Source organism: Cricetulus griseus, assembly GCF_003668045.3.
Source record: "Cricetulus griseus strain 17A/GY chromosome 1 unlocalized genomic scaffold, alternate assembly CriGri-PICRH-1.0 chr1_1, whole genome shotgun sequence".
In the NCBI taxonomy this organism is placed as follows: domain Eukaryota; kingdom Metazoa; phylum Chordata; class Mammalia; order Rodentia; family Cricetidae; genus Cricetulus; species Cricetulus griseus.
In genome coordinates this window covers 256,658,638-256,680,027 of record NW_023276807.1, presented here as the reverse complement: position 1 = coordinate 256,680,027, position 21,390 = coordinate 256,658,638, and the positions used below count along the sequence as shown (strand labels likewise).

The 21,390-nt window shown below is 34.3% G+C and overlaps 1 protein-coding gene across 20 annotated transcripts in view; it reads left to right on the top strand.

Moving 5' to 3' along the window:
* Nucleotides 1-18,769, top strand: part of Rbm26 (RNA binding motif protein 26) — a 73,360-nt gene extending 54,591 nt beyond the window's left edge. For 9 of the 20 annotated variants that reach the window (XM_027393974.2, XM_027393975.2, XM_035453428.1 and 6 more), the window contains 5 exons: nt 3,331-3,417; nt 10,265-10,378; nt 12,009-13,188; nt 13,811-13,869; nt 17,603-18,769. In XM_027393974.2, the coding sequence (XP_027249775.1) occupies nt 3,331-3,417; nt 10,265-10,378; nt 12,009-12,098 (291 nt within the window). In that variant the 3' untranslated portion in view covers nt 12,099-13,188; nt 13,811-13,869; nt 17,603-18,769. The remainder of the gene's footprint in view (nt 1-3,330; nt 3,418-10,264; nt 10,379-12,008; nt 13,189-13,810; nt 13,870-17,602) is intronic. The other 11 variants (XM_027393964.2, XM_027393962.2, XM_027393963.2 and 8 more) reach the window with 11 other exon arrangements.
* Nucleotides 18,770-21,390: the final 2,621 nt, after the last annotated feature.

The following is a 21,390-nucleotide window of genomic DNA, read 5'->3' as shown; positions in this document are numbered from 1 at the left end:
TGTATATTTAGGAAACCTAACTAACCTAACTATAAGTTTTGACTGTTATAGGTTATTATCTGTAATCTGTATTTAAGGATACATTACATTTTTAAATGGGCTGTATAAACCCAATACCTAAACGAGAGTAGAATTATACATATAACAAATTGACCTTAAGTTTGTATCATTAAACCAAAATTCATACCAAAGTATTCATTTCCATATCATATTTCCTCTTTTTTTCTTTTAAAGAGATTGACTGTGATCATTAACTATTTATAACCAACCCCATTTAAATGAAAACATTTATAAACAGTATTTGGGAATTTGGGCATGTAGATGGGTAGTTCGCATGTAGATGGAAGTTTCTATATTTGCCTGGCTACATCCTGCCTGTCCATTTGCCGAAGCAGCTTTATTCAGCAACCAATAAGAGAAACATTCACAGCACACCGAAGGACATTCCCCATCACTTTGTAGCTGGCTGTCCTGGAACTCAATCTTGGCCTCAGCTTCAGCTTGGCCTCAGATTCAGAGATTCACCTGTCTCTGTGTGTCAAGTGCTGGGGTTAAAGGTGTGGGTCACTACCAACCAGCTAAAATCTTATGATTCTTACAATTCTTCAACTAGATATGCCTTTAGTGATTTAAGGTTAATGATTTAAGCTTTGTTGTTTCAGAAAGGAACCTTATGAGTAGGTTTTTGTTGATAATTTAAGGGAAAATTGGCATATTTCTATAGACTATTTAGATTTTTAAATAAAAGTAAATAGTAAGCTATTTTACTTTATTTTAGTAAATAGTAAGCTATATTTACTTTATATTCAGAGGCATATAGAACTGAAGCAAGATACATTTTAGATGTATGATCTAAAAATTGTTGCCTTATTCAGATCAAGGGTGTAATTTAAGAGAGTTTATCTAATGATGATAGGGTGACTTAAAGAGGAGATTCTAGTTCCTGTTCATCCATTGTTTATTTTGACTTCCTGGGATTCGATCCAATATGCAGAATGGAGATTAGACCCACCTTACCCTTTCATCTTAACTATTTCAGTTTTTAGTGTTATCCAGAGCTTAAGTTGCTAAGCATCACTATGACCCTGGGTACTCTGCTACCTACATCAGAGAGAGGAACAGTCGTTAGTTCTTTACTTACAGAGCTTAAATGCATTAGTTTGCCACTTACCCACCTCAGTGATGTGGAGAGGTATGTTGACCCTGGGATGTGATGGAAAGATCGGTGGAGGAAAGTTTAACAGTTAGTGAAACTGACAACTAGAATAGGTATCCAGATGTTTTCCTCTTTTAGAAATTTATATTTCAGTGTTTGGCACTCATATACCAAGCTTGTAGTTAATACCTATTTGAATATAAGGAATTTTTAAAAGAAATGATTGATGTCTATGAAATAACTAAAGTGGTTAATATTTAAGGCTGAAGAAAGACTCTGGAGAGTCCTGTGCTTGTTTGATTCAGAGGCATAAAGATGAGAACTAGAGAGGTGCTTGGTGATACAGCCCAGCTCTTCCCTGCTCCGTGTCCCACTTCCACAAAGGAAAGGAGATTCACGTGTCTTTCGTATAGGCATTCAGCAATCAATATGCTAAAATAATCCAGTTTGTTATAATTGTGTTTTGCCGAGACCAAGACATTTGAAAAATAAATATTCAGAAACTTACAGTGGATATTGTTTCATAAACTTGGGAGATTTTGAGCTTTAACTTAGTAGTAATTTACACATGAAAAAATACTAGTGTTAAGCAAGAGTACACATTTCAAAGTTTAGCTTTTTTATCTCTCAGCATAAGAGAGGGTTGGAGGTAAAGGACCATTGACAGAACAGTTGTGGTTAGGAAGTGCTTTTTTAAGATTTACTCAGTTAAGCCAGGTGTTGGTGGCGCACACCTTTAATCCCAGCACTCGGGAGGCAGAGGCAGAGGCAGGCGGATCTCTGTGAGTTCAAGGCCAGCCTGGTCTGCAGAGCGAGTGCCAGAATAGGCTCCAAAGCTACACAGAGAAAGCCTGTCTCAAACCCCCCCCCACCCTCCCGAAAAAAAAGGATTTATCCAGTTAAAATGGTAATAATAGTAGTAAAAAACAGCTGAAACTTAAAGGGGATATTAGGAATTATTGAGTCACCACTGATTTAGTCAGGGTTCTCTTCAGGAACATAACTTACAGAATGAGTCTCTTATACGCAAGGGGATTTATTTAGACTGGCTTACAGGCTGTGGTCCAGCTAGTCCAAGAGGGGTTGTCCATACCAATGGAAGGTCCAGGGATCCAGCAGCAGTTCTGTTCACAAGGCTAGTTTCAGCTAGTCTTCTGTGTACACTGGAATTCCCCCAGAGTAGGCTGTTACTGCTAGAGAAGAGTGGACTTGCTGGTGAGAGTGATAGCAAGCGAGAGAGCCAGCTTTCCTGTTGTCTTCCTGTGTCAGAATATCTGGATTAAAAGTGTGTTTTTCCACCTCAGAGACCAGTATTAGAAGTGGGTCTTCCAACATCAAATGATTTAATTTTAAAAAAAAAAGTCCCCTCATAGTTGTGCCCCATCCTTGGGTTTGAGTTAATTCCAGATGTAGTTAAGTTGACACCAACAATGGCCTCTATTATGCCCATTTTTTTAGATGAGGAAATGAAACCTGAAGAAATTAAGTAACTTGTTCAATTTTAAATTAGTGCATAAAAAATTTGTACTTACTGAGTTTATGACTAGTTTTATTTTGGGATAGAAGGAAAATATTAATACGACACAAATAACTAATTTTTGTGGTAAAATTGCTGTTTAGAAAAATCTTCCTTTATGTGGGAAAAAAGTAACAAAGTCCAATTAGGCGTAGTATAATATACTTAGTATTTAGGTGTTGTAAATTGTGTATGCCAAAATGGAATGCTCAGTTAATTTTACACTCAATCAAAAGGCCTGGACCCTCATTCATCTTGATCATTTGTTGACTGCTTGGACAAATTGCTTACATCTCTGAGTCTTCTTCCTTTATTGGAAATGATCTTAGAATCTCATATTTCTGGTGATGCAGCATGCTGTTTAAGAACAATTTACCTTGTCCTGAGGTTGGAGTAGTAAGGAAGGTTGGATAAGCAAGCTTAGGCTTTGACCATTGTTTCATCCATTATTTCTCAAACAGAGCATAATGTCTGTCACTCATTGTGGAAAGTATAGGATTAGAGCTGAAATTGGAAGATAGGACTAAAGGAAATAAGTCTCAATCTGTGTGAATGATTACATGTATTCTGGATTCTGCTGTATTACTATTCTAATGCAGTTGGGGGTTTTAGATGTTTCAGAACACTTATTTTGAGGAAATAATTTGTTAATTTACAGCAATATGGGGACATTGAGGATTGTCAGATTGACGACTCTTCACTTCATGCGATAATTACATTCAAGACAAGAGCAGAAGCAGAAGCTGTAAGTGAAAATAATGAAAGCTTCAGACTTAAAATAATTGTTGTTTCCTTAAGTTTTAACATAAGTTATTTTTCAGGTTTACTAAGTAACTGTACTTTGACAGAAGGTAGAATATTTATAGTGCAAGTTTGTCTCTAAAAAAGTATTTTCTTAGGAAATCTGTCTGTAATATAATATAGTATAGTAAATACAATAATAGTGTGTATAAATTAGACACCAAATTGAATTTAAAATTGAATTAACTTGATGATGTTGTAAGTTCTTTTTACAGAAGTTAGGGCCACCACTCTTTTCACTGTTTACTGTTTTATCTGATCCAGAACAAAGTCTGCATTAGTAGAATGAATTGCCAGAGTTATCCAAGGTAGATGCAGAGAAAGTATAATTCTCCTGCCCACCCTTTTTATTTATCCTTCACCTACCAGTTCCTGGTCCCAGCAGGATAAAGGTCTAGAAGGCATCTCTAGTTTAGCATATGCCTGAATAGACTGCTGCTCTTTTTCCAAGAGCTAAAATGTGGCCCTAGCTTTTAAGAGTCCCTGTGATATAGTTATCTTAGTCTATATGCTTTGAATTGGTTTTTGTTTGTTTGTTTGTTTTAAACAGGATCTTTACGACTGTAGCTTTTGTCTATCCTATATACTCCAGACTGGCCTTGAACTCAGAGAGACCCGCCTGCCTCTGCCTCCCAAGTGTTGGGATTAAAGGCATGCACCATCATGCCTCTGCCCTGCTCTTGAATTGACTTTCAAAAGACAACCCAAAAGTATCTTCAACTTTTGTGTGTGTGTGCCTGCTGTGTTCTTGTGCTTGTAGAGACCAGAGATTGCTGTCTGATGTCTTTTCCTTAATTATGAGGTAGGGTCTCACTGAGCTCAGCTTGATCCAAGGGTTCCCTGAATTTTGGGATTACGGCTGGACTGGCATGCCGTTATGGCATTTACATGGGCAATAGAGATTGAACTCTTTCCCTCATGCTCATGTGGGAAGTACTTAACCTTGTAAGCACTCACCTTGGCTTGCAGAGCAAGGTCCAGGGTAGCCAGGGCTACACACAGAAACACTGTTTAGAAAAACAAACAAAAGATCTTTTTTGAAAGTATTTGAAAATACTGTGATCTCTTAGAAATGTGGATATATGTGTTAGGTAGAACCTGAATAAATTTTCTGGGAGAGGTGTTACCAAGCACAAATTTGAATTAAGCTTTTGTAGAGGTTTCAGTGACAAGTAACATCTCTTTATTTTCTAGGAAATAGTGATATTATTTAAAAAATGGTTGTTGTACACAGTTGCTTCAAACATCACCAAGCTTGTGGATCTCCTGAGAACTCTGTGTGTGTGTTTGTGTGTGTGTGTGTGTGTGTGTGTGTGTGTGTGTGTGTGTGTGTGTGTGTGTGTGTGTGTGCTCGCGCGCTTGTACTTAGAGACAAAGGTTGATGGCTGGTTATCCATCTTGCCTTTTGAGGTAGTGACTCTTGCTGTTGTGGCTGGACTGACTGGCAGTGAGCCCCCTGAGTTTGCTGCGTGTGTCTGTCTCTATGGCCCAATACTGGTTTATAGACACCTGCTGCCTTATTTCACTGTGATGTGGGTACGGGAGGTCTGAATGCATATCCTTACGGTTGCTCAGCAAGCCCTTCGATAAGTCATCCCTCTAGCCCCTGAGGACTTCATACAGATGATGTATACTGTTCTCAGCGCTTTCTAAGGAGGGGAAGACAGCTTCACCTTTCATGTTACTCATAGTGAGACCTAATTGACAAGCAGTTATTCCATTGTTCTTGCCCTTTCTACCTCATGCATACATTTGTATACAATGTATATAATAAACACAAAAACATTAAAAAAATAAAGACTTCTCCCTGATATATATGAAGGTTGAGTGACTGATGTTAAGTCTACTCACATAATGACAGTAATTACTATTTCGGTTATATTTTCTTAACAAAGTATAAGGAGAATAGCTTCATTGCTACATAAACATTTGAAATTAAGTTCTGAATTGTTTGATAATGCACATTTTTGAAGCCCAAAAAACACCTTGAAACTTTGTGACGTTTTGAAAGTAATGAAAAATTAAGTTGAAACTCAATGTATTTAAATTATTTTGAAACTTGTGAATTTCAGAGAACAGAATGTTTAAGGATTTGAAATTTAATGCTTTGACAAAAGAATGACATTTCCCTAAGGAAGAATATAAAATATATAACAAAACTGCCACTTACTTTAACCAGTGTTTTATAAAATGAAGGAAATTCTGTCCTAAAAGTGTAAAACACCATAAATTCAGGATAAAGGATAGGCCTTTTTGAGAAAAGAAAGTTGTTAGCTTTTGCTAATTTCTTATTTTCTGGCCCATTTTTCTCTATGAGTCAGTGAACATTTTAGTTTTCTATGTCCAATAATACATCAAGGTGAAACTACTATAAAAATAGTATCACCAAGATACGGAATTAGCAAGGATTCCGCAGTAAAATTTGACATGATTTGAAAAGTAAAAGTGCAACCAAAATACTTAAGTTGTAGTTAATGTTTTGGCTTGATTGACCTTTTTTACTTTTGTAAATTTGTTTTTATTTTTCTGTATGTTTAAGACAATTTCATGTATTCCAAGCTGGTGTTGAACTCACTGTATAGCCAAGGATGATCTTCAGCCTCTGGCCCTCCTCCATCTCCCGAGTTCTAGGTTTACAGCAGTGTAGCACCGTGTCTGTCTTGTGCAGTGCTGGAGACCAAACCCTAGGCCGTGGTTATATGATAAGCAGTCGCTGTATAAACTGAGCTGTCCATAATTTTAAAAATTAAAATCGATTTTAATTGAAGAATTTCCCTCCCATATTAATAATACATCTTTTAAAAAGCATAATTAGAAAATTGAGTCCTTTGGTTAAACTATACATATATATATATATATATATATATTTGGTGAACCAAACCAAACAAAAACCAACTTTTCTAGATGAACTTTGGTAATGTGGAAGATTTTGAAAGCAGTGGCGTTGTAACTGTGTTTCTACTGAAATGGGTTATTTCCTACTCCTTTTGTTTTGTGCATTTTTATATTTAGTCCTACTTCCATTCACATTCCTACACTACCTAAGTATCATGTAAAAATACTTGTGTGATACTTTTTAACATTTTAAAAATGTCTATGAAGTTCCTCCTTAAATGTAAAATTTCCATGACATTCTTACAGAACTCTTGCTATTCTTACTTAATATACTGTAGGAAAACAGTAGGAAAGCTCATAGTATATTGTTAATTAACACCTGTTAAAAGGTCATGTGATGCTGCATTTGGCCACAAGTCAGAATAACATTATTTAATGACAACTATTGTATAAATTAGTGAGGAATGGTATTTAATTCATTATAAATTAGAATAAATGTAGAAAGTAGAGCAAAGTATATCTATAGATTTCAAAGGCTCAGTAAATGGTATTTGGGTAACTGATGGGGAGAAACCCCCCCCCCCAAAAAAAAGACGCTGTATCTCCTTTTCTAAAGTTTTAGAATTCAAATTCAAACTGAAAGACAACAACAAAAGTATTTGTTAGCTAAGTCTATGGGAAATCTGAGAACAGCCTGACTTAAAACCAGGACAGTGCCTTAAGAAACCTAAATCAGGGTTGGGATGATGTATCAGCAGTTAAAAGTGCCTTCTGCTCTTCAGATGACCCAAGTTGACTCAAAGCACCCATGTAGCTGATTATAACCACACACAAGGGGGAGGGGGAGGGAGGGAAGGAGAGGGGGGATAATAAATATAAAGCCAAAGTACCTGTGGAGATGGTTCAATCAGTAAAGTGCTTGCTGTGTGAAACATGATCTAGCTTCTGGTCTCTAGCACCCCGAAAAGCTAGCCGTGGCAATTGAGAGTCTGTAGCCCCATCATTGAGGAGGTAAATAGTAGACACAGCTTGAACCTGGGAATTGCTAGCAAGCCAGCCATTCTAGCCAGATCGATGAGCGTTAGGTTTAATAGGAGATCTTGTCTCAAAAAAAATAAGGTGGAAAGTGACTAAGAAAGACACTCTGTGTCACCTGCTGCTCTGTATGTACACATATGGATGTATGGATATCTGTGTACATACAGAACAGCTGTTCTGTATACATATGTGTGTGTGCACGTACGCGCGCACACACACATGCATGTACAAATAATAAGCAGATACTTAAAAATGGTTTTTAAAATGATACCTTAATGCAGTGAAGGCTTTTTAAGTCATGGCATGATATTTACCAAGGAAAAGGCTGATAAGTTATAAACTTTTTTTTAAAATGAAAGAATTATGACTTTCTAAAAATATGAAAAATCAGATTATCTGGCAAAAATATGTTCCCATAGTTAAGATAAATTTCTGTTCTGTTAGAAAATTGCAGACAGGCCTGCACTGTTTAAAAAGTTGCAGAGGGACTGGAGAGGTGACTTGGTGGTTAAAAGTGAATACTGCTCTTGCAGAGGACCGGAGTTCAGTTTCCAGCACTCATATCGACAGCTCACAACGCCTGTAACTCCAGCTGCCAGGGATCCTGTGTCCTCTTCTGACTTCCACTAGCACTGTTCTTGTCCCATATTGTCTATATAGTGGTGGCTATCTCTTAGTCTGACGATAATGATAATTATGAGTAATAATTTTTTATACGATGTGGCTTAAATTTTGTATTTTTAAAAATATAAAATGAGTCTGGGTGTGGTTGTCCACTCCTTTAGTTTCAGCACCAGGGAGGCAGAGGCAGGCAGATCTGAGTTTGATGTCAGCCTGGTCTATAGAACAAGTTCCAGGACAGCCAGGGCTACACAAAGAAGCCTTGTCTTGAAAACAACAAACAGGTAAACAAACAGAAACTCTATCATAAAAACCAAGATAGATAGATAGATAGATAGATAGATATGATAGATATGATAGATAGATAGATAGATAGATAGATAGATATACAGATAGATGATAGATGGAGATAGATGACATAGATTGGTATAGACAGACAGCGACAGATGATAGGTAGATATAGATAGAATGGGTGAATTACAGGAAGAATTGTTTGTTTTAATTTAGCTGAAATACATACTAATTTCTTAAAGGCTTGTTATAAATAGATTTTACTACAATGAAATAATTGAAGAACTTAATGTTTCTTGTAAGAAAAGCTTAGGTTTCTTGAATTAAATTGTCATCTTTAGGGAACAAAAAATTCAAAGTTGTTTCCAAGGTTTATATAGCCTGAATTGTTAAAAATTTCTAATGAACAAAATTCATTAAAAATTAAGAACCTAGTTTTAGAAAGCATCCAGTAACCAAGAGCAATGGTAATAGTGATGTTTTGGAGACCACTGGACCCTCTATTCAGTTTTGAAAAAGTTAAAACTATATTAAAAGTTCACCTTAAGAAATTGAAAATGCGTGTTGAATATAGAAATTGTGTACAATTGGCTTGTTAGAAATATTTGTCAGTAACCTATTTTTGCAAGGTGTAGTGTTATACACTATATAGTTCCTGAGTAGGATGCTGAAGCAGGATTCTGAGTTCAAGGCTAGGTAGGGTTACACAGCAAAGACTTCTTTTTTTCTTTTTTGACTCCACACCCAACATTTACTGTACATATTGCTGATCATAGTTTTGTTCTTTTTTTTTTTTGGTTTTTCGAAACAGGGTTTCTCTGTGGCTTTGGAGGCTGTCCTGGAACTAGCTCTTGTAGACCAGGCTGGTCTCGAACTCACAGAGATCCGCCTGCCTCTGCCTCCTGAGTGCAGGGATTAAAGGCGTGCGCCACCAACGCCCGGCTTTGGTTTTTTTTTTTTTTTGGCTAAATAGAAAAAGTTTTATGGGTGTTTTGCATGTGGCATATGTTATTCCTAATAGTACTCTGATTTACTTTATGTAATGATTTCAGCTTCAATTTTCATTTCTTTCTGAACTAAAATTATGCATATGTATATATTTAAATTTGTGCAGGGCATTAATACACATCAACATAAGTTCAGATGTCGTTGAATACATAATTGTTTCTACACTTCATATTCTGTACTTTGAATCTGTGCTACAGATCTTTTGTGAGCTTTTTACTTTAAAATGTTGCTAACCTCGATTTGCGTTCATTCTTGTTGCTTTAAATGTGGCGTTTCAGTACCAGCTACTGACTGTAGCAGGAACTTAGACCTGAACATTTTATTGAGTTTGGCTGTCATCACCATCAGTTACAAAATGTTTTCTAGGAAATGTTGTGCTTTTCTATAGTAAGTTCATAGCTGTGACCTTGCCCTGTAGTTAAGGTGTTTAACAGTTCATGTTATGTATCATTTTACAGTGGTTTTGATCATTAATTTGAAAATAATCTGATACTTTATATGCAAATTTATTTTTGTTAAAGGTTTCTAGTTTGTAGTTACTATATATGTGTAACTATATATGTACGTATATCAGCTGTAAATGAACAATTAAAATGAAGTAAAATTCATGTAGTCTGTTGATCTTAAAATAGACATTGATTCAGAAACTAGAGCCAAAATGTTGATGTGTATTGGGATTGTGTAAATAGTAGTTATCGTTGTACTGTAAACTGGCAAAAGTACTGTTTTCTACACCTTTTGGCTAAGAGTGAAACAGTACTTGATTATAAGAAATTGTTGTTTACTTTAAAAATACTTTACATCACTAGTATGATTTTAAGAAGTAAATAAATGTAAAATAAATAGTATTTCTAAATAAGTTGAGAAATAAGTGACCAAGCAGCAAATGAACAAGCAGCTGTCTTTGAGTTTTTCTCTTAAATTTTGGGTATTAAAAAATTTAATTTTTCTCCCGAAATTATTAATGTTCTTCACTCCCATATTCTTAATTGTTTTAGGCTGCAATTCATGGAGCTCGTTTCAAAGGGCAGGATTTAAAACTGGCATGGAATAAACCAATATCTAATATTTCAGCTGTGGAAACTGAAGAAGTAGAACCTGATGAAGAGGAAGTATGTTTTTTTTTTTTTATTTCACTTGTTTTCCCATCATTCATAATTCATTTATAAAAGGTGACTTTTATGGCTGTGATTTTTAACATAATGTTTTTATTCCTAAGCCATATTCTAGCCAGGGGAGATCAGACAAATGCAGACAACTTTATATTTAATGGATTAATGAGACTTGTGGATTGATAACCCCCAAAGAATATGTGATATATCAATTTTCAATTCCTCTATAAGATAATAATTATTCATTAGGTTTTTATCCACAGGAAATCTTGTATTAATATGTTAAGTTTTAGGCTATTTATTTTATTCAATTTGCTATATCAATATTTCAGCTTTCTTTTTAAATTCATACTGCTTTAGTACATTAGAGTGACTACCTGCTATGTGGTAGATTTTGTGATAGGCACAAAAATGAATAAGACACGGTCCCTATCATCAAGGAGCTTATAATCTGGAAAAGAGGGTGGTGGCAGAAACAGGAAACTAATTATGATAACAAGCATAGTGACGTGCCGAATGAAGATTTGAACAACATGCTGTGGGAACCTTCAGGAAAGAATGTTGTGTCTGTCCAGAACAATCTTAAAGGTCCATTGCCAATAGAGCTGAGCCCTGAGTGACAAAACTGTGCTAGAGTTGGGAGTGTAGCTGAGAAAGGCATTGTCGGCAGAGTTCTGGCTGCAGGGTAAGCTTGCCTTTTTCTCAGGTAACAGCAGCTGTTTCGTGGGCTAAAAGATAAGGTAGGTAGGACAGCGAATTTAAAAAAGCCCTTGACAAAAAGATTTAAAGTAAGCAATTCTGTTTTGCTTAATCATGAAGAAAGTTATAGGAAAAATTTGAAGAAGTTAAAAAATAAAGGTAAGGTAAAGAAATGAACAGATTCTGCTTTGCATTTGTTAGAGTTCCATAATGGTGCTTCATTTCGTTTGAAGAGCATTCAAGTCTGTTATTCATATCCATAGTCAATTGCAAGAATAAATGTGTATCTGAAACTCATGTACATGATTTGTCATTTTATATTTTAGATTATACCTTTGTCCTTCCATGAGTTTGAATTGAATGGGGAGAAAAGCAGGAGAGCTCCTGGTATTAGGTATTTTGAAAAGTTGGGAAAGCAGTCTGAGAAGCTTTTATGAAGGGAATGGGAAAAGAAAGAGGTGTTTTTTTTTTTTTTCTAAGAAAAAGAAAATTTACATATAGCAAAAAATTTAAAATTGTGGTAGAATTTTTATAAACCATTGGTTGGTTTGAGTGCTGAGAGTTAGGGTGAATCAGGGAAAATTGATGTATTCCTTTTTTAAAGAAGCACTGAGCAGTAATTTGTAGTACAACAGACGGCATGCTTTGTTAGAGTAGGGTAAGTGGCATGTAGAAAATCTGGATTTGGTATTTATTGCTTACTTCATGTGAGCAGTAAACAGACTGTAGAGAGATTGAGTGGCTAAGGACTGCATTACTTTGTTTTCTTAAATGTTTTAGCTATAGAAATGACCGTTTGTGTTCAACTCTTGAGAAAGTGTTTAAAAGTGTTACTTTTTTTTCTTTTCTTTCTTTTTTTTTTGTTTTTTTTTGTTTTTTTGTTTTTTTGTTTTTTTTTTGGGTAAATTCCTAAATACATCTTAACCTAAAGTTTCAGGAAGAGTCTTTGGTGGATGACTCATTACTTCAAGATGATGACGAAGAAGAAGAGGACACTGAATCTCGTTCTTGGAGAAGATGATTTGACTGATGATTGATCTGCATATGCTAGAACTCTACCTGTGTCCATTAGTGTTACCTAATGTACTTTTACATACTTGTAAAAAAACAATTTTTGGTAAAATATGATGAAGATGGATTTCACAAATAGATAAAAGAGAAGAAAACTACCTTCTGATCTTGTATTTTGAAAGATTGATGTTTGCATTTTATTTCAGTAAACAATTGCTAAAGACATCACAATAGAACATATGCAATGTTTTTATTACATACTTCTATTGAACATTACAGAATTCTTTGGGTTATTTGTAAATTAATGAATAGATTTGAATACTTATGACCCATTACTTGTTATAACATAGAAGATTTTGTTTTACTCCAAATAAGGAATGAATTTGCATTTAAAATCTTAATGAATGTTTTCAAAAATGAATAGATGACATAGTGCTCTAACTAAAGTCTCCAAGTTATGTATTCATAATATTACATAGTAGTATGCTTAGGCTTTACTATGTATTAGCCATTTGTTGGATTTGTGTATGTATTTTATCACATGGGTGTTAATGATAATGGTGTATGACTGCTTTACATATGAGTCCTTATGCATCTGGATGCTAAAAATAAAGTGGAATGGTCTCTTAAAAGAAAAAAGAAAAGAAAAAAAAGCAATGAAAAAAAATCCATGACAATGTTCCTTGATTTAAAAAAAAAAAGAAAAACAAAAAAAAAGAAAAAAAAGAAAAAAAGAAAAGAAAAAAAAAAAAAGAGAAACGAAACAGACCATTCCAGATGGTGATCTTCCTTTCCCTAACTATCAAAAGGAGCTATAATCTCTAAATAATAATGGTTATTGGTACCTTTATAATGATGTACAATCCAATGTTTAAAATTTATACCACTTCAGTTTGGTTTGATCATATAAATTTTCAACAGATGTCTTAAAATTTAAAAGCAGGCTGATTAGTTTGGAACCAGACTTCAAGTAGCGCTAACATTTGGTGAATAAGACAACTTCATATTACATTTTGGATGTATGAAAGAAAACTTGACCATTTGAAGATGTATGAATAAAGAAATGTACTATAGATACTACTTTAGGAAAACACTGTTTGGTAAGTGTTCCAGTCTGATATTTTAAGTGTGCATTTACTACTTCTATAAAAATCTCTCACATTTGCAACAATAATTGTGATTTTTTAAAAGTGGAATTCTCTGGCACGTGAATATAATTATTGAAACTTAACTAAACCAGGAAAATAAATATATTCTTTGTAGAATAAGGGTAGGAGATTACTCTGTTCATCCTTTTAAAATCTTTATATTCATTTCAAATATTTCTGCTTCTCAAGATTATAGTGATTTGTTTGTTTGTTTGTTGTTTTAAACACATTTTAACAAAACTACTTTCTTCCATTTTGGGGCCAACATAAAACCAAAACCTAATCCCAGCAGTTTCAGTCTCCTGCCATAGTATAGCTCGGATGGTGATTTTCTATCTTTTCCCCCTTACCATTGGGGTTATCCTTGTATGTTTTTATGGCAGTACTATTTTATAGGAATGTTTGACTTGGAGTTAGTACACATTTGTATATAAAATTTCAAACTCAGATTCCACTTGCTAAAGTAATGACTCTAAATTTTACTTGGACTGTGATATATTTTTATGTAGTCTCTTGTGTGTTTACTATGTGCTATTCTGATTCATTAGGTAAGTTTGTTTTCTTTTCTTTTTAGTAGTCGTGAAAGATGCCAAATTGGCAGAGGCTCACGTTTCTTCTCTTTACACCAAACAGGTATTATAAAGAAAGTAAATCTTTCCAAGGCCAGTTAAATCTCCATTCTACTTTTGGCTTTATGATTTGAATATAGTTTCAAATTTTATTGTAAATTTTCCTAGAAATGTAACTGAAATTACCTGCTCTGTTCAGTTAAGCTCATAAATAACTCAACTTCCCTAGTCTGAAATTGCCTAATCCTTAAGAATTGAAAATATTTTAAAGCGCGGTGCTTTGAATGAATCAGAAGACCAACTGTGACTCAGTATGGTCCCCTGGCATGAGGATTGTGTATCCCTAGTATTCATTAGATCTCAGTTGTACTTTTATAGGATTTATTCTGGCTTTAATTATAAGTGTTATGTAGTGATGCATCGCTATTGGGTATATAAATATTAGTAGTCTATATCCACATTTATATTTTTCATTTGAAACTGAAAATACCTCTTCTAAGTAGATGGTAGTTCTCATTTTCCTTATAAGAAAACAAGCTGCTAGAAATGGAGTGGATTACCTAAAGTCATAGTGAGTAAATGGAAGTACTAGATACAGGCATTGTACCAACTTTGCAAAAAAACGAAAAAAAATTACACGACTCTGCTGATGTCTCCTTCCTTTTTTTCTGATCAACCATGAGATTGTGCTCATAGTAACAATGACAGTCTTTAATCTCAAAATATACTGCACAGTATTAGTGGACTTCTTGGTCATTAGACAGGTCATATGCTTACCCTTTTAAAAAGCACTTTGTTCATATCTCTGTTCTAATATTTAATGTTGTAATATAATTTATCTGGTTTCTATGTTTGTCTTCCCCGCTAGATTGATTGCAAGCTCCTCTAGGAAGGGGACCATGTCTTATTCATCTTTTTATCTCTAGTGCTTATATTAAAACCTGGCTCATGTGAGCATGTAGATGTTTGTTGGATGAAATAATGAATGGATGCATATTTAAATTTAGAGTAATGAGGTTGACAATTAACCTCCCTTGTTAATTCTTATCAATTTTCTAAAAATCTTTCTGGATAGTTTCCTCAGTCACTGGGGCCATTTTATTATGTAGGGTTATGTGTCTCATCATCCGGGTTACGAGTGGTGATGGAGGTAGACAGGTATAATCAGTCCTGTCATTTCCCTAGTTAAGGCATCTAGATTGTGTAATATTAAATACTGTAGTTATTTCTAGAGGTCAATTTATCTTTGAGTTTTTTATTAGAGTGCCTTGTTAGAAATGCCGAGAACCTCCAGTTTGGACCATCTCACTAAATTTCTTTTGTTTCCTAGGTGACCTAGTTTAGAGAAGCAGACAAGGATTAAGAGATTAATCTCCTCCCCCCCCCCCATTGTAGCTAACTCTGTGGACAGGTCTTTTGCCTTACCCAGAGTTTGTTCTTATGTATAAAATGAAAGGGTTGGACTGGATGGTCTCTAATGTCTCTTTTATTTCTCTACTGTCCCTGATGATACATTAGTATTTGATTCCAAAACAATTTTACATCTGTAAGCCAGTTTTTTCTTTTTCTCATCAGTGGAAACAATTTAGCTTTGATTATAATAATTTACATGATACCTTATTAAAGTTTTGTATTTGTTTCCAAACACTTGCATTTGCCAAGGTACATTTAGCCTAAAAAGTGCAAGTAAACTTCTGCATTTACAAGTTCTTCCCATTCCCATTTATAACTTTGTCTTTGTTTCTCAACTTGGTTTAAAAATAAAAGTATTTACCTATTATACCATTTTCCAATAAATCCGGATTTATATCTTTTCCGTTTCCATTTTTCCTGCTACAGTATGTCACCTGAAAGTAGAAACCTTTTAATTCTACAGCTCTTCATAACTTTGGTGCTTTGTTGTACGCAACTGGTTATCTATCTGGTTGTGCAGGTAGAATTGAGAGTGGGGAAAAAGATTAAAGGCAAGGTAGGCAACTGCAGGGAAAATTATCTATTTCTTTTTAAAAGATTGATTAGGATTACTTCAAGGGATGGTTGTCACTTTGCATATCTTTAATCTCTAAACAATGTTTTAAATGTTATTGGATAATTGTAACTTTCTTTAAACAAATAAGTAACTGATGCCCAAACACTTAATGAAAACACTCTGCAAGAAATGGAAGACTATTCCATAGGTTCTGTTTTATTGTAATATGGTCAAATGTAACAAACCAGCAGTTTACTATGAAGATAAGACTTCACTGTTTTAGCTGACTACTTGTAGCAAGGATGGCTAAGCCTCATTGAAGAAGGTGTCTTGTTCCAGAACTGTTTTTTGGGAGTGGGAAGAGGGGCTGTATTCCAGTTTTACTTGGAACACTAACCAGTGTGTATCATGGCTCAAAAAGAAATCAAACGTTTACTTATTTGGTCTGCTGGGGCTGTCTCAGAGTACTATACAGATCTTATCAAGATATATTTTCTCCCCCCACCCCTACAATGAATATAGACTGATGATAGAAAAATAGTTCTAGCATTTATAAAGCTATCTGTAGTCCTATCCCCTTAAACAGCCAGTAAGCCTTCAAAACAAGGTTGTCCTCAAGTATGGATTACTCACTCTGGATTTTTCTCCCAAGACATCTTTCTTCTAAAATTCTGTAAACTAAAAAATGGACACTTAATAACAGGTTTTTAAACCACTAGAATAAAAGCCAAAAGGAAACACCCTTCTCTTAGATGTGAGGAACTCAATTTTTGTCAATTCCTTGGACTAAAGAACTTGCATGCGATACTGTAGAAAAGAGTGGTATTATTTTTTTGTGTCTTAGCACACAGAATTGCAATCTTTTAAATAGCTACCCAGTTTCTCCTAGGAAAGAAAAAAAAATTGCTGGCCATGATTGCCATTATCAGTATTTTCTAATGAGAGCATATATGCTTAGTAAAATAAATATCTAACTTGACATAGTTTGCTAGAATTCTGTGTTCATTAGTTAAGTGAAAATATTTTTAAATTTTATTTTTTTCTATCAACCTTTTATATTTGATCTTTTCTAAATGTCCCTTCTATTTCTTTATTTCATCCAGTCATCTTACCCATCTAAAGTTTTCTTCATATGCCAGGCACTGTGTCATTATGTGTTCTTTTTAAAATTTTTGTTGTTGCACTTGGTGCTTGGTTTAGAATTTTGTGTCATATAGGATGATTAAAGAAAGAAATGATCATTGTATGGAGTTTAAAGAAATAAGGAATCCTTCTAATTAATTATTTTGGGAAACTTCATTTTGCTAGCCAGGTGGTGGTGGTGTTCGCCTTTAATCCCAGCACTCAGGAGGAGGCAGAGGCAGGTGGATCTCTGAGTTGGAGGCCAGCCTGTCTACACAGAGAAACCCCATCTCGAAAAGCAAACAAACAAACAAAAAATGTTTTTGCTTTTGGTTTATTTACAATGACTTGAGACTTTTACATGATTTTTAAAAATTTCTTTGCTTACTCACAGCTCTGTATAAAATGCCACCATTTAGTATGGTTTCTTACCCCTCCTCCCCACATGACAGCTATTTTGTAGTTTGTAGTGCTGTGATCTTGATACCTACCTAACGTTTTTGGAAAGCAGGATGCAGAGAGGTTTTGTTAAAAAATCACTTTAGTCTAAAGGTAATCTTAGATACAATTTATCTGTCAGTTTCATTTTGATTCTTCTCAAATAGGCTTTTTAAAATCTTTGAATGAGTTAGAATTAGTTCATACTGAAATTCAATTTTTGGGTTCTTCTGTTATTTATGTTTTAATAAGTGTTCTCTTTTTCCAGCAGAGAGAGAACATCACTGCCTGAATTTAGCTTTGTGACTACATGAGCAAGCCCTGTCCTGTCTGTCGTGTTGGAGGCGACTGTTAATACCATCATCCTGTTATTTGGTTTGCCCTTTTCTAATATGAATAGATGTTTACATGTTCTATGGTGACCATTTTATCTTTACAGTTCTGTATGAGTACATTTCAGCCACAGGTGTATCAAGTGTATCATCTTTCTGACCTTATTAATAACAACATGTTTTCTTTCCTTATTTTATAGCAATTTAATGTGTAAAATACCTTAAGAAGGAACAAGGCCTTTTACTTTCCTAATGAGATATATTACATCTCAGCCAAACTGAGAATTGTGTCTGAGGAGTCTATATAAAGCCATGAGAGCATTAATTAATTAAACAGTTTAGAATGAAGAAAATGAATTAAAAAGTTAAAAATAAGTTTGGCTAATTTTTCTTATTTTAGGATGTATTTATTGAATTAGGATAACCAGTAAAAATAATTTTCAAGACTATAAAGTACTTTTTACATATTGTAATTAATTTGTCTGTTCTTGTGAGTGTATTAATTGATGTAATTGTTAGGGCCACTTCATCCAGTGAACTTTCGTTGTTGTTCTTAACTCTTCAAAAACAAGGAAAATAATTTTCTTTTCAAGTAATAAATGATGATCTATGGGTTCTAAAATTGAACATCTACTAAATTTGTCTAATTTACACAATTTTCATCACTTGTAATCAAGACATCAAAGACAATCTTACAAGCAAGGGGAAATAGTGTTCCGTGTTATGTTTAAAGACTAGTTTTCAGCCACTTTAAAAGTGTGTGTACTAATAGTAAGCAGTATAGCTTAAACTTAGAAAGTGGACAATTAAAATTCTCATTCTAAAGATTAGCCAGAATCCCTTTTATAGCACGCCAGAATTATTTTTTTCACTAAGTTGAGTATTCATTAATAGATTCTTAGAGGTATTTGAGAAATCTAATATTATAGCCACTCTTACCTAGAAAAATCCAAATCATCCTGCTTCTGCTTTTTTTCTTTTCAAAAGTTCTACTCAGTCATACTTTCTTATACAAAGCTAACATCCTACAAACACTTTTTCCCTCTTAAGTATGCATTGTGATTGTCTTCATGAATAATAAAATGTAACAAACTCAATAGTCATGTTATAAATTATCTGTCTTGATCCACATTGATTTATACATGCATGGTTAAAGGAAAAACATATGTTTTAAGTAATTATTACCTAGGAGCCTACAAGACATTACGATTATCCCTCCCACATACACTTTTTTGTTGTTGTTGTTTTTTAAACAAATTGTCAGCCATGAGGAATTCATACCAGAATAGTTGATATTTTTTATTTTCAAACATGTCTTTACAGTGGTAGTGTTGTAGCTGCTTAAGTTAGAGCCAAAGAACATGGTCCGAAGAGGCCATACCTGCCAGTAACTCTTTTGATGGGTTAATTGGTGAGTGCTACATATTGTCACCTCAAATTTATTTTGCCATTCCATTTTTTTTCTTTTTCTGTTGAATAAAACAAAGCAAAGCAAAATGGGATATGCCCTAGGAATCAGAAGTCAAGTTGAATGTCTCCTTAAGATCAGTGCATTTCTTTGAAAATTGTTGGGAGAATCAGTTGGTCAGTTACATTTAAGTCCTTATCCATTGGTTACTAGAGATTTCTCCTTTCAAATGTTTTCTTGAATAAACTTGTGGTGGAGCTATGTGTACATAACTATACGGGATCATTTTTGTGTAATTGAATGGAGCAGTTTACCTCTCTGCATGACTGCATTATGGAAGCCTTTTATATATCTTTATATTTTTCAATATACTTAGATTTTACACTATTGGTCGCTCTAGTCATGCTATATTTGTTGTTTTTTTTAATAGAATTTATAAATATTTATGCTCAAAATACAGATCAATTAAATATTTTTGGTCTTGTTTACAAGATAATACTTTAAAGTGATTCAGTCCCCTCAAGTGTCTTAGGAAACAGTCATTGGTGCTACACAACCTTACAGTGTCGTTGAACCTGTTGTCTAATCTTTGCTAGGCTTTAACTAGGCTTTAATCTATTCTCGCTTACAGTAACCCAGCTAGCCGCAGAATTGTAAAGTGCTATGTGTTGAATGGGGTAAGAGCCCAGCCCTATTAGAGAACACCTCATAACTGAAGAAAATGATGCAGAATGACTGTATCCTTATTTGTGCCCAGCTTCTCCCAAAAGAAGATAGTTTATTTTGATAAGAGGAAGGCTATTCATTTGGTTAGAATTTTAAAATGGAATATTCAAGCATGGTTTTTTCCTCATCTTTGAAATGGAAAACTTTTCTAGTCCTAAAATAATTATGTAATTTTGCTCTGCTTTAAATTCCCATCTGTCCTTTACTCAACTGAAGGCAGAGTATTTCTTACAGATATTTACAGAATATTTGATGAGTTACAAAGAAATGAGTTATTGTATTGTACAAGTTTTCCCTTGATGTGTATTTTTCATTTTGCCCCCAAGAGTCTATTCTAGCACCTTAGTGAATGTTCTTAAGATACAGTTAAGTATCAGCAAAGCATTCATACATGTGTACTTTGATTCTCAGAATCCTAACCTGTGCTAATACTTCAGAACATACTGTCTGGCACAAGATTTCCTTTAATAAGTGGTATATTTTAACTCAGTGTCTATGGACTGTTGTTGAATCTGAAAACACCAAAGGAGTTTTTTCTTGTCTGAAGACTGGGTTGTTCCAGTGGTTAGTACCTGTGCCCATAATTATCCCATTTCATGAATGCGTGTTGGCATGGGGGAAATTCCCTGCTCTTTGAGTGGAGCGAAAGTAACTGGTTAAGCTGTAGCAGCTTCCTTGTTTATTTTTAAAAGTGATGATAAAACTTGAACTGAAAAGGTAAAACTTGAACTAGAAAATTACTCTTGTATGCACAGAATGTTTGTAGTGACTGTGTTTTGTGGGTTGTCAACACTTCTATTATTTATAGTTGAATTATGTTGTTTTGTTTATTAAATATCCATGTTTATTATTTTTATATTTTGAAATTTTAAAAATAAAAGTCTTAATAAAAACAGTTGTTAATGTTTTAAAATTGCCCTGCATCTTATAAAAATTGTATTTATATAAAAGACTTGTACCTACCCTGCATACACAGTTGAGAGTTGTGAAACTTTGAGCGAATAGCCACATTTCTTTAACTCTCTACCCTCTGTTCTCACTTGAAGTTGTTTAAGGTCAACCATTATTCCAGTGTGTAATTAGCCCCAGTGCACAAACCTTAATTATCATTTGTCCTTAGTTCTTGCTTCTGTAATGCTGAATTTTCTTTCTATTCCATTTGGTTGCCAAGAAAGTTCTTCCTATGTTGAATGATAAGTACAAAAATGCTGCAGTGATGACTAAGGAAGGGTGGCTGCTCTGGAGTCTGAAGTGAAACTCTATGTAAAATGCTCACGGTGGTGATCCACACACTCGCACAAATGTTCTCAGAAGTCCCCTTGTAAACTGATGGTCATATAGATGCCTTCCCACACTTGATCTGATTTGTCTGTCTTTTCTCACACTCAGCAGGTTCCTTTCATAGTTTATTCTATTACAAGTGTTCCATATTCTTTTGGGTTTCATGAGCTAGATACATATACATCTGCCACATAAAAAGCTTGAGGGTAACCTGTCTACTTGTGACAGAGTCTGGGGATTAAAAATACATCTTTATCTTACAGGCTATAAATCTTGATAATCTATATAGAAGTTTTTTTTTGTTTGTTT